This window comes from Furipterus horrens, unplaced genomic scaffold (assembly GCF_987537825.1).
Source record: "Furipterus horrens unplaced genomic scaffold, mFurHor1.1.pri manual_scaffold_5, whole genome shotgun sequence".
Classification (NCBI taxonomy): Eukaryota; Metazoa; Chordata; class Mammalia; order Chiroptera; family Furipteridae; genus Furipterus; species Furipterus horrens.
The window spans coordinates 112,473,655-112,487,320 of record NW_028327175.1 but is presented as its reverse complement, the minus strand read 5'-3'; the positions used below and the strand labels follow the sequence as shown (position 1 = coordinate 112,487,320).

The 13,666-nt window shown below is 36.8% G+C and overlaps 1 protein-coding gene across 10 annotated transcripts in view; it reads left to right on the top strand.

The window, feature by feature from the left end:
• The window catches only part of RBFOX1 (RNA binding fox-1 homolog 1), a 349,131-nt gene that overhangs the window by 302,163 nt on the left and 33,302 nt on the right, over positions 1-13,666 (top strand). For 5 of the 10 annotated variants that reach the window (XM_090277043.1, XM_090277048.1, XM_090277045.1 and 2 more), the window contains 2 exons: positions 1,393-1,435; positions 6,817-6,881. In XM_090277043.1, coding sequence (XP_090133169.1) covers positions 1,393-1,435; positions 6,817-6,881 — 108 coding nt within the window. The remainder of the gene's footprint in view (positions 1-1,392; positions 1,436-6,816; positions 6,882-13,666) is intronic. The other 5 variants (XM_090277051.1, XM_090277044.1, XM_090277050.1 and 2 more) reach the window with 1 other exon arrangement.

The window sequence follows — 13,666 nt, the reverse complement described above, 5'->3', positions numbered from 1 at the left end:
AAGGAGTTAAGCATCTACTGTGTGAGAGAAGACCCCAGCCTTTACCTTATCTCTTCACCGCAGCTCTAGAAGGCAGGAACCTCATTACCTATCACCTCCACTTAATTTTTTTAGAACCAGACACTGTTTTTAGAAATCAGGTTATATCATTTGTCCAGAAATCTTCACTGACATTAGGGTTTGAGCCCACATGGTCTGGCTGCAAAGAGCCAACAGAATAACATTGTTGCCATCCTTGAAGAACTTTGATGAAGGCCCTGCAAGGAAGAAAAGAAGAATGGTGAAAAGTGAGAGAATAATGGGATAAGTGGGCAGGCCTTTGGGATATTGTATCTATACTTGAAACATTCAAGTAAGCAATCAATGGGAACTAGGAGTGGGGAGAGAGTGGGATTGAGAAAGAGAAAAGGCGGGAGTGAGAGAGAGAACTAGAATTTTTAGATCTTAAAGAAGAAAGTTACGTAAAACTAAATTTGAAAGGTATGCCAGACTACCTAAGAAAAAAATAAATATTATATATAATATGTATATATAGGATATACCTTTATCAGGAAGGTGCCTAAATCTCTTAAAATGTCCACCTGAGGTCTGCCCTAGAACTGGAAATTTCACTTCAAACTAGAACACTCACATAAAAAGGTCAGCTTCACCCATGAATCATTCTCACCTCCACAAATTGCCTCCCAGTTCAACCCTGGGTTCTTTTGAGATCTTTCAGTGTTAACTCAAGTGAAGTGATGACATATTAATGACATTAATAGTAGCTTTTCTAGACCTATGCATGCACACGTGCACACGCACACACACACACACACACTTTTTCTAGTCATATTATTCAAAGTAGTTTTGATAACTTTCATGTGTTCATTAGTTCATGAAATACAGTTGTACTTTCTGTTGTTAATTGAAATTAAATTTTAAAAACACAGGTATGTTAATACAGTTATGGTTGCTACTGTACTGTCATCTTAACTACTTCATTAATTAAACATCAAAGTTAAAGCCTCAAGTATTCTGGAGAATTCTAATCATGAGTTCAAGAGACAAATTTCAAAACACTTAGTTTGACCCATTGGAATATGCTTGGAAGGGTAAGAAGCCATGAATACATCTTTTTTTCCTTCTTTAAAAAGAAACACAGGTTTAACACAAATTACTGAGTGCTTTTGATCCCATCTTTCCTTTCTTGATACTCTCAGTTACGGAAATTTGCAACTGAGATTGTTTGGTGATACTTGGTTCCTCTTTTGGTTTAGCGGGTCATTCTCAGATCTTAGTGAAGAGAAGCAAACTTGTAAATGAATTGCTCTGGAATTTCTGTCTGACTTATGCATTTTTCTTTTATTTATTTCATTTTTGCATTGAAAACATTACATTTCTGTTTCTTTATAGAGTAGTGTATCAAGAACCTGTGTATGGCAATAAATTGCTGCAGGTATGACATCCTGACTGGTGGAAAAACTCATCACTCTGGTTGTGGGTTTGCTGTGAAATCCTACTAACAAGACCATTCCAGGGAGGGAGATGTTCTCTAACATAGAAGGAGGAAAGACTTAACTGAATTTTCCAGTTTTGATGTGAATTCTTCTAGAATGGAGATAGATGATCATCCTCAAATTTCCCCTCTTTGCTAGATCATGAGTGTACCAAAATGGGGGTCTGGCTTGGCTGTAAATTTCTTAATAAGCATCTGGACTCAATTAAAATAAATTAAGTGAAAAAGAATTCCAGGGTTTCATTGAACCAACTGTCTAAGAAAAAATTTAACTGGCTCCAGGAGTCAACTGGAATGTTTAACAACAACAACAACAAAAATCTCTTATGTATCTAGCATTGAGGGTCAATGCAGCTAATATATCTTTCCCTGGCTTCGTTGTAGATTCTCATAAATCTACTCTTATAAATTTATTACATCTATTGGTATACCTTTCAAACCGACTTCTCACTGCTGAAGCAACCCCCAAATGAACACATTTCCAGGAAGAAAAGGAGCCACACATCCAGTGGAGTGTAGCTGGTCGAGTCTCCAAATTTGGTCTATCACCAACATTAAAACTGTCAAATGAGAGAAGAATAAAACACTAGAATAATCAGTGGAAGTTTTATTACATTAGTTTCCCTATAACCTGCAATTATCATTTTTGTTGGGTATTAAGTCAATTAAGAAAGTACATTTTTTTACTGTGAAAATTAATCATTTTAATAAGAACCGTATTATGAAAAAGGGGTACTTAAACCTAAGTGAAGACAAAATAGTTAAAATTCCTGAGATGAATTTTTATTTTCACATTTTAAGAAAACTCGCCACACTTCAAAAACAGCTGAATGTATAATGCAGATAAATTAGGGAGTAATCATTTTTATTTAAGTTTTTCATTTTGCAAATGTTCTTGTAAATGTTGTTTTCATAAGTAAAATGTTCAGTTAATTATATATACACCAATCCACCGGTTTTGCACAAAGTGAGCTCCTTGGGTATTCTCAGAAAAGAGGAGACGTCTATCTGTGATCAAGCCCATCACTGCTCTACAAAAGGGAAACGCACAGTCCCACCCACTGCAGGGCCCCCCCAGCACACACGAGTTTCACCTCTTTCCTAAGTAATTCACTATTTGGATATTAGAACCTCTTTTTCCAGAAGTATGCTCTCAAGTTAACAATGTGATTTCCTTTGTGAAACTGCCCAATACTTTCCGATGCAATGGAGATCCACAGTGTGCATCAGTATTGTTTTAGGGACTTCCACAAAAGCAGTAACCACTCTCATTTTGTTTAATTCAGCACTTCCCAAACCTATCTGGTCCAGGCACCTTTCCTTTCCCTGCCACTATTAGAGTCCCAACAGCACACTATTGAAAATGCTTTATTGGGGCATCGTTAGCCATTCGTAATCAGTAAGTTCCCCCAGAAGACCTCCAGAGGTCCTGCTAACAAAGGAAATACTTCAGAACCTTTGTGCCTGTATCTTAGGTAGCTACATCTCATGTTGGTGGCAGGGGTGAGAGGGGCGACTAATGATGGCCATTTAAAATTTCTGTTTTATGTAAGGCTACATTTATATTTTGCTGCTGCTTGACCTGTAAAAAATGAGTAGGGAGTATAGAACTACTATGTTTTGCTAGTTGACCATTTTTCCTTAGTTTGAGAGTGGGAAAAAGCTAACTGTCAAGGATGCATTTTTGTCCTATGATCTGGGAAGTGCCAGTTTCAACATGGACATGGTTTGGTGACAGCAAATGGAAGTGAACACACCTTTTTCAGACATCACCACAGAAGCTTGCAGAACCTCTGGCTATGCTCAGCGAACTGCAAAATATGAAATAATAAAATTGATTAGAGTTACCTGTTAGAAAGGCAAATTAAAACAATTTGTGTTTTTTGATCATTTTACAGTGTATGCACACAGGCACTGAGTTAATACGCAACTCTGTTATTCCCCTAATATGGATTTCATACAGAACACAAATAACACAGGAAGATAATGCAATATATGAGCGGGGACAGAAAAAAAACAAAATTATCTTCTGGAGGGTAGGCCCCTTGTAGTACAGGCTTCCCTTACTAGGTGAGTTGAGTGTTCTAGGATCCCATCTGTATCAGTGTGCCAGCTGGCATTTTTGTGAGAGGCTGTGTTCAGCTTCAGTGAATTTCTTTTTAAAGACTCTTTCAAAGAAAGCATTTGCCCATTTCATCATGGGTGATTTATGAGCACACCTGCCCACACCACACTGAGTGTTCAGCAATTTTTGACCAAAACTGTCATAACCTCCATTCCCCCCATGCCCTCCATCCCTATATTCACTCAATCTCACCCTGAGTGACTATTTTTTGTTTCCCCGGATGAAAAAGTTCTCAAAGGGAAACATGTGGAAGAGGTGAAACAAAAAATGGCAGAAGCACCAAAAGGCATCAAAATTGACAAGTTCAAACACTGTTTTGAGCAGTGGAAAAAAACATCTCAATAGTTGTATTGCATCAAATGGAGAGTATGTTGAAGGTGATGAAGGAGACTGAAGTTTATACATGTAAGAATAATTACACAATTTTTTATGAATAAATTCCAGTTTTCGGGATCCCCCTTGTATAGGTGTATAGGTATTACACCTGAACCTTCTCTTTTCTCATATTTCAGGGATCACATAAGACCTGGACTCCAGTAGGGTAGCCACCAGCCCCATCTATTTACATTTAAATTCAAATGAACTTAAATTCAATACATTAAAAATTCATTTTGTCTTACTGACCACATTTCAAGTGCTCAATAGTCTCTTAGGATAAATGGCTACCATATCGGACAGCACAGAGAGAGCATGTTTCCATCATCACCAGGTGGCCAACTGGACAGCAAAAAGATCACTGATCAAGGTCAATGTTCTTCCACTAGTTCCATGAACTTTAGCAAACAGTTGACTTTATTATTGAATCGGAAATGCTCGTAAACAAGTTCCTAATTAACAAAGAGCAGTGTCAGGGCATTGACCCCTCTTGCCCATCTTGCATGAAAACACATGCCTATGTTCTCTGAATAGCCAAATCATATGCGAATATGTAGAGGATTAGTCCTTCTCAAAGCTGCACAGATGAGCACATCTGTTATGTGGATGGTTCTCAGATGTACACATGTCCATTTTAAGTTCATACTTAAGTAAATATTGACCTAGCAGTCAATGAGGTTTATTTTCATTATCTACTGTTTGCACTGCTACAGTTATTTCCACTTGTTAAACTTGCTACCTAATTTAATTGATGAAAACTATTGCAGAAGTTGGGGGACACATACAGAGTTCAAACAAAGAGATTTTGCAGGTGGGATTTGCTGAAAATCTTTGCTGTGACTAAATTCAGTCACCAAATCATGATCAGCTGATATGGCACTTGATGCAAATATCTTGGCAGTAATCTTTTTTTTTCTCTTAATTCTGGGCATGAGAGACAATAATCACACACACATGCACACATGCACACACACACATCCCTTCTGTACTCAAAGTTTTCAGCTGGCTGCAGCTAGTGTGCCTCCTAGCAATCAACTAGCCACTTCCCAGCTCATCCCTGCCTCATTAAGTGTACTGTACATACCTGCATACCTGTGTCTTTCTGGATGCATAAGGGAATCCAAGGAGATGGACAAGCAGATGAAAAGAATGGCTCCAGAAATCTGGTGACCTATTTTCCCCTCAGCTCATCAGTCTGTATCTGAGCTTGTTGTTGGTATGACAACTGCGTTGGTTTTACAACTCCTCAGCACATTTAATGAGTTTTCCCCACTCCTAATTAGAGAACATGGTGTTTGAAACACCAGGTGGTGTCTGGCTAAGACCTCTTTCTTTTTTTCTTTTTTCAAGGGAGACTTAACTTTAAAAAAAAAAAAAAAAAGAAACTCGTTCCAAATTATTACTGATTATCTGTCAGGATGTCTTGGATATGTCTTCCCCAAGAATGATCCAAAGAACAAACTTATTTAAGGATAAACTAGCTTTTTAGAATTGCTATGTAAGTGATGCCAAATTTACTCTGAAAGTTAGCTGTGGGTGGTGGAAAGTCGAAATAAATTATTGAGAGCGATTTGATCTACATTTTGAAAGAGAAGTTTTGGAGCTTCCCCATTTGTCTGTCTCCTATCCTACTACTCGATTTCCCCTATAGGATATGGAGCCAAGTATAACAAACTCTTCTGCTCTCAATTCTACTCTTAGATACCCTCTGGCATATCCATGGTTTTGCTGTTAGGTCCCCTCTGACACAGTAGCCTGTCTTGAGTTGCCCCTTTTTGGTGGAGGCGAGAACTCTTCCCTCAAAGGATTATGGGACTGTGCATTCTAATTAGAACATGAGTGGTCCCTGTATTATTGGTGGAGACTGGATCCTGTTTGTTAATTGTACTGAGATCATTCTACAGTAGTTGATGTATGGCTGTGGTCGGCTGAACAAGAAGCTCTGTTATTTTCACAGTTTGATAGTCAATGCTCCACTGAACACAATTCCTTTCAAATACGCCCATTTGCTTGTCCTCTGCTTAATTGAACAATTGCAATTACTGGTACATACAACTAAATGTTAATTATTTTTTCAGATTTTTTTCTCTCTTAATGATTTTATTTACAAATTGGAACAGTTTATCATATTTTCCACACTCAAATTCCCCATCTGAGTCAGTGTGGTATCTTTAGCCAAAAAGACGGAATTTTAAAGAATTTACCAATCCTTTTTAAAGTAATTATTTAAGATGCAGAAAGCTAAAGACAGATTTATTTAATTGCTTTACTGGTTAAACAACTATTATGTAAGAGATTACTAATAAACTTTCAGTCTAAGTTTTTGTTTTTTTTTAAATAAATATTAAAGTAAGACAAGAGGACATTAGCTTGACCTATATTGGATTTTAAAGGAAGTAATCGAAGACTGTTTGAATAAAATGTAAGTTAATAGCTAATGAGTAAAGGTAAACTGTAATCAGTTTAGAAAAATCTGGAAAGTTCAGCCAAGTATTGAGTGTTTAAATAATTCCCCATAATCCTCCCCTCCCCAAGGCAATCATGTTAACACTTAGGTACATGATCTTCAGAGGGTGTCTGGGTTCTTCCTTCCTTGGGGATATGCTTACACCGGCTAACATTTAACATCCAGCTGGGGTTGGTAGTCAATCCCGTATCTCTCTGGTGTGTTTTGTACTTCCTCTTTGATACTAAGCTTTCATTAACCTCCACTTTAGATTGCTAGATTTGGGTAACTGCTGTTCTCGTGTGGTCTCATAATCGGGCATTCCTGAGTTGGGCTCCTTGGCATTCCTAAGTTCGATGTCTCCTTGTGTTTTAGGGTGGTTATGCTGCATACCGCTACGCCCAGCCTACCCCTGCCACTGCAGCTGCCTACAGTGACAGGTAAGGGTCTTCCTTTTTGTGCTTCACAGTTACTTGGAAATTAACTTAGCTGGTAGAAGACGAGATTCTTGTCCAGTCGCGATGCAAATGCATGACAGCTGTGTAGGCAGCACCCACAAAGTTAGGTCCCACAGTGACACTAAATAGAGGGTCATGTAGAGAGAGGATGAACACTTAATGCCCAGTTTATTCTAAACTCTCACACTCTCTGCTAAGACACAAAGAAAATGATATGTTTTGTTTGTGTATAGATGTTTTATTCCTTGCTACAGCACACCTTGCATGTACACTTGTACACTCATGGTCTTTTATGTAAGACTGTGGCCTCATCTAACTCATAGGAAGAAAATTAGATGATGATCCTGAAGGTTTACCTTGATTTCAAGCACCCCATTTCTCCTTTTTACAACTTTTTACACCCAGGAAAGCATTTTTAATCCATAATAAAGGATTGGGGGAGGTGTATCTGGCATTCCCAAGGAGGTTTGTTCTTTTCACAATGTCCAGTTTTGATCCTGCTAAGATAAGCCACCTTTTATTTGTAATGCACATCACACATTAAGACAGGCATTGGCAGGGACAGAAGTGGGTTTAAGAAATGCAAAAGTCAGAATGGATGGCAAGGAGTGGGGTGGGTGGGTGGAGGAGCTTTATGACCAATTACCCAGGCTTAACAGATGACTCGGCTCCTGAAATGGCAAGCCACAGCTATTTCTGTTCAAATGCCTGAAGAGAGAAAGTGTGTGTTTCCGTATTGAATGCAACTCGTTGGTTCTGTTTTCTGAGGACATAAATGTGAATGTTCAGATGCTCTGCATGCTCAAATGTCATTGAGGGTGCTTATTTTGGGTAATGACTCTTTTAATTTAAAAATATGTTTCATGAATAAAGCAGTGATGATAACAATTTGCATGTGTGGCTGAGGCATGCTGGGTCAGACAGGTAAGCAAGGAGATGCACTGGATCCTGAATGGGAAGTGTCAGCAGCCACTGGTCCTCCTACCTGGCCTGTTGTGACTTAGTTCCTATCTCAGTTTGCTGTGGTATGCTTTCTCTGCAGTTCCATTCCATTTCTCACAAGACGTGTTGTTAGCTCATTGTGACTACAGAATTCTTCCAAAGTATAATAAAGCAAAGTAACTTGCTGAGCCCTAAAAGCTGCACTTTGAAAACTCCATGCATAAACTTGTAATAAATGGCTCTTTGGTAAGATAGAGTTGAGATCTACCATTTGGTTGTATGCAGTTATTATTACTATATTCTTATAAACAACTATTACAAGCTCTCAAGGCTGGAGGGAGCCTCCAAAGAAATCCAAACAATTATCAAGATTCAGTTCTAAATACATAAGTTATGCAGTTACCCAATAATCAGTTGTGAAGATGCCAAATACATTTTATGTAACTTGCTATCATCAGTACACTTTGACCATCTTGAAATACTCATGAGCATTCTACAAATGAAAAGGCTTAATGCTATTAAATTCTGCACACAGAAAATTCACAAAGTATCAATTGTAATGTGGTTTATCAACAATCCTTAAGTACTTTATGAAGATATCTCTAGATGTTAAATTCTCAAACACCCACTTTGTATATAATTATAAACATAGTAACTTTAGCCTGCTGTATAATTATAAGAATCTTAAGCAGATTTTTTTTCTTGCTTCTCAGTATAAGTACATCTACCACCAACTTAAAAATAAGATTAATTACAAAAATCTAATTTAAATTACTTTCTTCAATAAGACCAATCTAGACATTTGAAAAAATAAACAATGTTTAACACTATTCTTAGATAAAGCTACTTGAGGTCTGGCCATCTCCATTTGCATTCATCTAAAAATTAAGTTAAAGTTTTGTTGCATTTGGGGGTGCAGTATATGCAAATATATGTATAAAACTATGTTATTTTAATATTGTTAAGATTCTCATTGGCAACATGTCCTACTGAAAAATTGCCCTCATTCTTGTAGTGGTAAATTTTGAATAACTCTGCAATTCCCACTTGAGTGTGATAATTTCAGCTGGCGAAACCAACTAAGTATAGTCTTGTTCATGTAATTGGCTACTTGCTGTCCAATAAAGAAATTTGCACATTAGGTTTTCTTGGTTGCTGCCAAAGTTGGTTACCAACCCTGTTTGACCTTATTATAAATAAAACACTTGCCGCTTATGGAAATATTGCATTGAGGTAAATGTAATAATAGATTCATTACCAGAAAACAATCTTTAAAGTGAAATTTCTGGTTTAATTTGCGAAGAGTATTTATGAAATGGTGGTCCTTCCTTTTGCTTTTAAGAAGCAGGTAAAGAGAAGGAAGACCTTTTTAGAGAAAAGACATATTTGGGGGAAAATGTGAAATTATCAGAATAGCTTTTGAACCTAGATTGAAGACGCCAAGTATCTAGAATTTATTGTAGAACAGTTGTGTAATATTTTATTTTTTACACAATCACAGTGTAATAATATCCAGGTATGATAAATTCTTAGTTTCTGTTCTCTGAAAGATAAAGAGAAAAACTTCTTAACTCAAAGATACTCTTCCAACATAGGAAGTAAAGTCAGTAGGAATTAAAATGTTTGGTGATGTCCACGGTTGTCCACCTGATCAAAGGAGGAACTGCAGCAAACCTTCCCAATGATCATGAATCACTCTCCAGATGTCTTAAAAGTGAGAGGAGTTTGGTGTCCCCAGTGGGTAGAATTTTACCTTTTATCAGTACAAATTAAACTCATCAAATTAAAGATTCAGGAACTTTTGGAAAATATTGAACTCAGATAACCCCAGGATACCCCAGAAGGTCCTTGGTGGGCAACCTGCAACTCTCTGCCCATCCTTTTCTTGGTTAAGCTTTCACATGCTGATTTTCTTGGAGCACCCTGAGACTTTCTGAATGCTGATCTCCAGAATGAAGACCATCTGGTATGGGCATTTCCCCAAAAGTAAAAGACCTGACTGGACTAGGTAATTTTATAGTCTTTTTGACAATGGGAGTAGGCAAACATCTTTCCTTGGCATTTAGAAAACATTCGGTAAGCACTTGACATCACCAAATCTTTTATTTTTAATCTCATTTTGATTTACGAAAACCCAACTGTCCAAATTCTCAAAGGAGGTTTTTTCTGAGCTTGAACCAACGGAAGCATGGCAGTGGGGCCGACGGTCATCTGGTCATTGCATGCCACCTGGTATTGCTGATGTGTCTGTGATGCGTTCTGGATTTGACAGGTCCATCATCACATTAGCTCGATGAATGGCTTGCTTGAATTAAGCCCGGGGGCAGGCTTCTCTTTACTGATTGGCTCTTGGTTTCTTTGTGTATTATGACTTGATGGTTGTTGCATCTCTGAGCACCCAAACTAGAAGGTGGGGAGGGGGATGAGGATTCCCTGTTCAATGAATGATGACACAGATATTTGGGGAAATACATATGATATGCACATAGCTTGGACGAAAATGTTATCTCTCCAGAAAGGCAGACATTTGTCATGCTTGTCCTGCTTGCTGAGGTTCTAACATCTAACAACCAGTGCATGAGAATGTTCCTCCACATTAGAAAAGAAGGGAATTAGATACAGACCAGCTTGAGAAGAAAGTAACACAATGCAGTTCACTCAGAAATGTCATAATGATCCCATTGCACTGATGGTTACCAGGGACCATTTCTTCTTTCATGTCAGACGTATTTCCTTTAAAGATCCCTGGAAGTCAGCAGCTTTATACATATAGCCCTGGCAGCACAGATGACCCTAGACTGAGCAAATGGGAAAACAAGCAATCATGTTTTGTTTATTTTCTACCCCTTTTAGTTTGTTTGCTTTTTTGATACCTTAAAATTTTATTGGACTGTACCATATGAAATTGCTATTTTTGTATGACAAACATGGTGGAATAATGGCAATTTCCTATAGCTCAACTTAATAGATATCTAATCAAAATGTCATAACATCAATTATCTTGCTTTTTGCATTTGAAATATATATGTATATTCATACATATATGTGTGTGTTAACATACATACATACATGCACAACACACATATACACACCTGTGCCTTAGGACCTCAGGGAGGACTCATTAGAGTATCTAGGTAAATCTTAATACAAGGAGGCCACAGCTGGTCAAATTCAGGCAGTAGTCACAAGCTACACACTATAACATTATTTAATTTTATACTCATAACCTATGAATAAAGGTTCTATTTAAGAGAGAAATAGATTAGTAGCTATTTTTTTAAACTCAATAGGGATAACTAGGGATAATAGAAGAAGCTGGTCTACTCTTTAAAATTATATAGGTGATAGAGATAGTTAGATATATACATACATACATACATGAGTGGATAGATAAATGGGTGGATAGAAAGATAGGTGGATGAATGGATAGAAAGGTAGAAGAATGATAAATATATACACAGATATATAAGTGATCAGGTATATGAAAGGAAAGAGAGAAGGAAGGAAGGAAGGGAAGAAAGAAGGAAGGAAGAGACAGATAACAAAAGACCTTATATCTGTATTCTTGTGATATTTTATCATAAGCTTAACTACAGGAAATAGAATTAAAGCCATTGTACAACCTAAATTTAATCTGAACTGAATAAGTAAAGGGATTTGAATTTATTATCTTGAGTGTAGGCTATTCCCTCTGTATTTGAGAACTTTTTAATTCCTGGATTCAGGTTAAATAATAGAGAGAAGCCATTATTAAAATAAGACTGACAATTGCATTTAAAATAGCACATCATTTGATTTGCAGTTCTTATCAAATGACATAGACTAAAACTAAGAGATTGTCAGCCTATAAAGCATCTGAGCATCATGAAGAGAAAATTTAATTCACTATTTTTACAGGGTTTTGTTTTGTTTTTTGGTACAAAGGAGAGTTTTTAAAATATTGTTGTATTTTAGGGACTTAACAACTTTGTTTTTTTCTTATTGTGGGGTAGAATACAGGAAGCTTCATCTGTAGATAATATGTCTCCCTTAATGAGAGCAGACAATGCAAAGAAGACAAAGGAGGAAATTCTCATTGTTTTACCCATTCCTTTTATCTAAGCCAAGTTCCCTAGGGTTGAAACTATATCTGGTCAAAAGGCAGTAAGCAAGACACCTATTCTCTGTGATGTATGCAAGGAGAGATCTCAAGGTCTTCTCCTAGTGCCTTGTTTAAAGCACTGTCTCCCAAGTCTAGTTTGAAGACTTGATGACTGCCTCTGATGACATATCAGGGGTTTACCAGGACAGGAAAAAAACACAGACCATGTAAATGGCTGTCAACTAATCTGGGAATGTCCAGGCTTTATTCAGGCGTCTTTTTTATATGTTGTTAAAAATAGCTTTTTTTTTTTTAACTGAAATTATGACATCAGCAAATGGTAGCTTTTTTTTTCTTATCCATTTTTGTTTTTACTTTTCTTACTTGAAAAAATAAAAGTTGGCAACTTGTTGGTAACCTCTCTTTTATTCACATTTTCTGTCTTTTTTGAGACATCACTATTAAAAATAAACAGTGATAACATTGTAAAACTGGGCAAGGCCAAGGATGGTATTCTCAGATAAATGAGAAACTGAGGGCTTAGTTCATGGAGCTTCAGAGAGGATACAAGAGAATCCCATGCCATCTCTCCATCTGAGACAAAGATCCAAAGCAAGAGGAAACCATTTGGAATTCATATTGTAAGCAAAACATGGCAGCAAATAGTAGATACTATTCTGCACCTTCTTTGATTGTGGATTATTAAAATTGTTGTTCATTTGAATTCTTGTCTTTTCTTCTCTTTTTACTTATCCTCATGAGCTTACCTGGATCCTGCAATTTTTAAAAAGATGCTCTAACTTGAGTCATTAAAGTCTTTATTTACATTCTTTTGTAGCTCAGTGCCTAGAAGAATGCACCCAGTTTCTTTTTTATTAGAACACTGGGTTAAAATATATACATATGTATTTATATAATAGTATATATGGTACATAAGTATATAACATATTCCTAATTTTATTTACATTCTTTTTCTTTTTAGTTTAAAGTTCACTCATGAAAAGAAAGTGAAACTAATTGTTCTAGACCTCTTGAGGATAACTAGAAAGAAATACATATTGCTTGTGAGTTTTCTGTTACAAGATGAAAGTAAATTTCTTTCATAAAACTTGCCCAATATATGACAGTGCTCCTGTTAATGTTTATTAGGTGGAAATAGAGGACTTTATTCTTTGCATAACTGATTAAGACTTTCTGAAGTACCACACCATGAGATGAAGTTTGATGGGGTAGATGAACCAAACTTTGATTTAAATCACCTCTCTGTAATAAAGATAACAGTATTATGATGATAGCAATAATACAATGGCTATTCATGGAGTCCCACTAGGTACTATGTAATGTTCTAAGTGCTTTACAAATACAGTGTCATTGAGCTGACACACCAACTCTGTAAGTTTGATGTTGTCACCTCCATTTTACAGATGGGGAAGGCAAGCTTGAGAGAGTTGAACAAGTTGTCCAGCTCAGCTTGAAAGTTTAAGTCTATGCCCTTAATCACTAGACTCTATTGCATCTTAGTGGAGCAACCTTAGGAAGTAATTTACTCGCAGTAGGGACCACCTCATTTGTTATGGGTAGGTTGACTTAACCTTCCTAAGTGGTTTGGCAGGTTTTGAAGTTTTGAGACAATACCTATGAAATATCCAGCCCGTGAAAGGCAATGCATAATATACTCTTTTTTTATTTTTATATATTCCCATAAGATAGTTGATTAAGATCTTTAACTCTGGAGAGTGAGAAT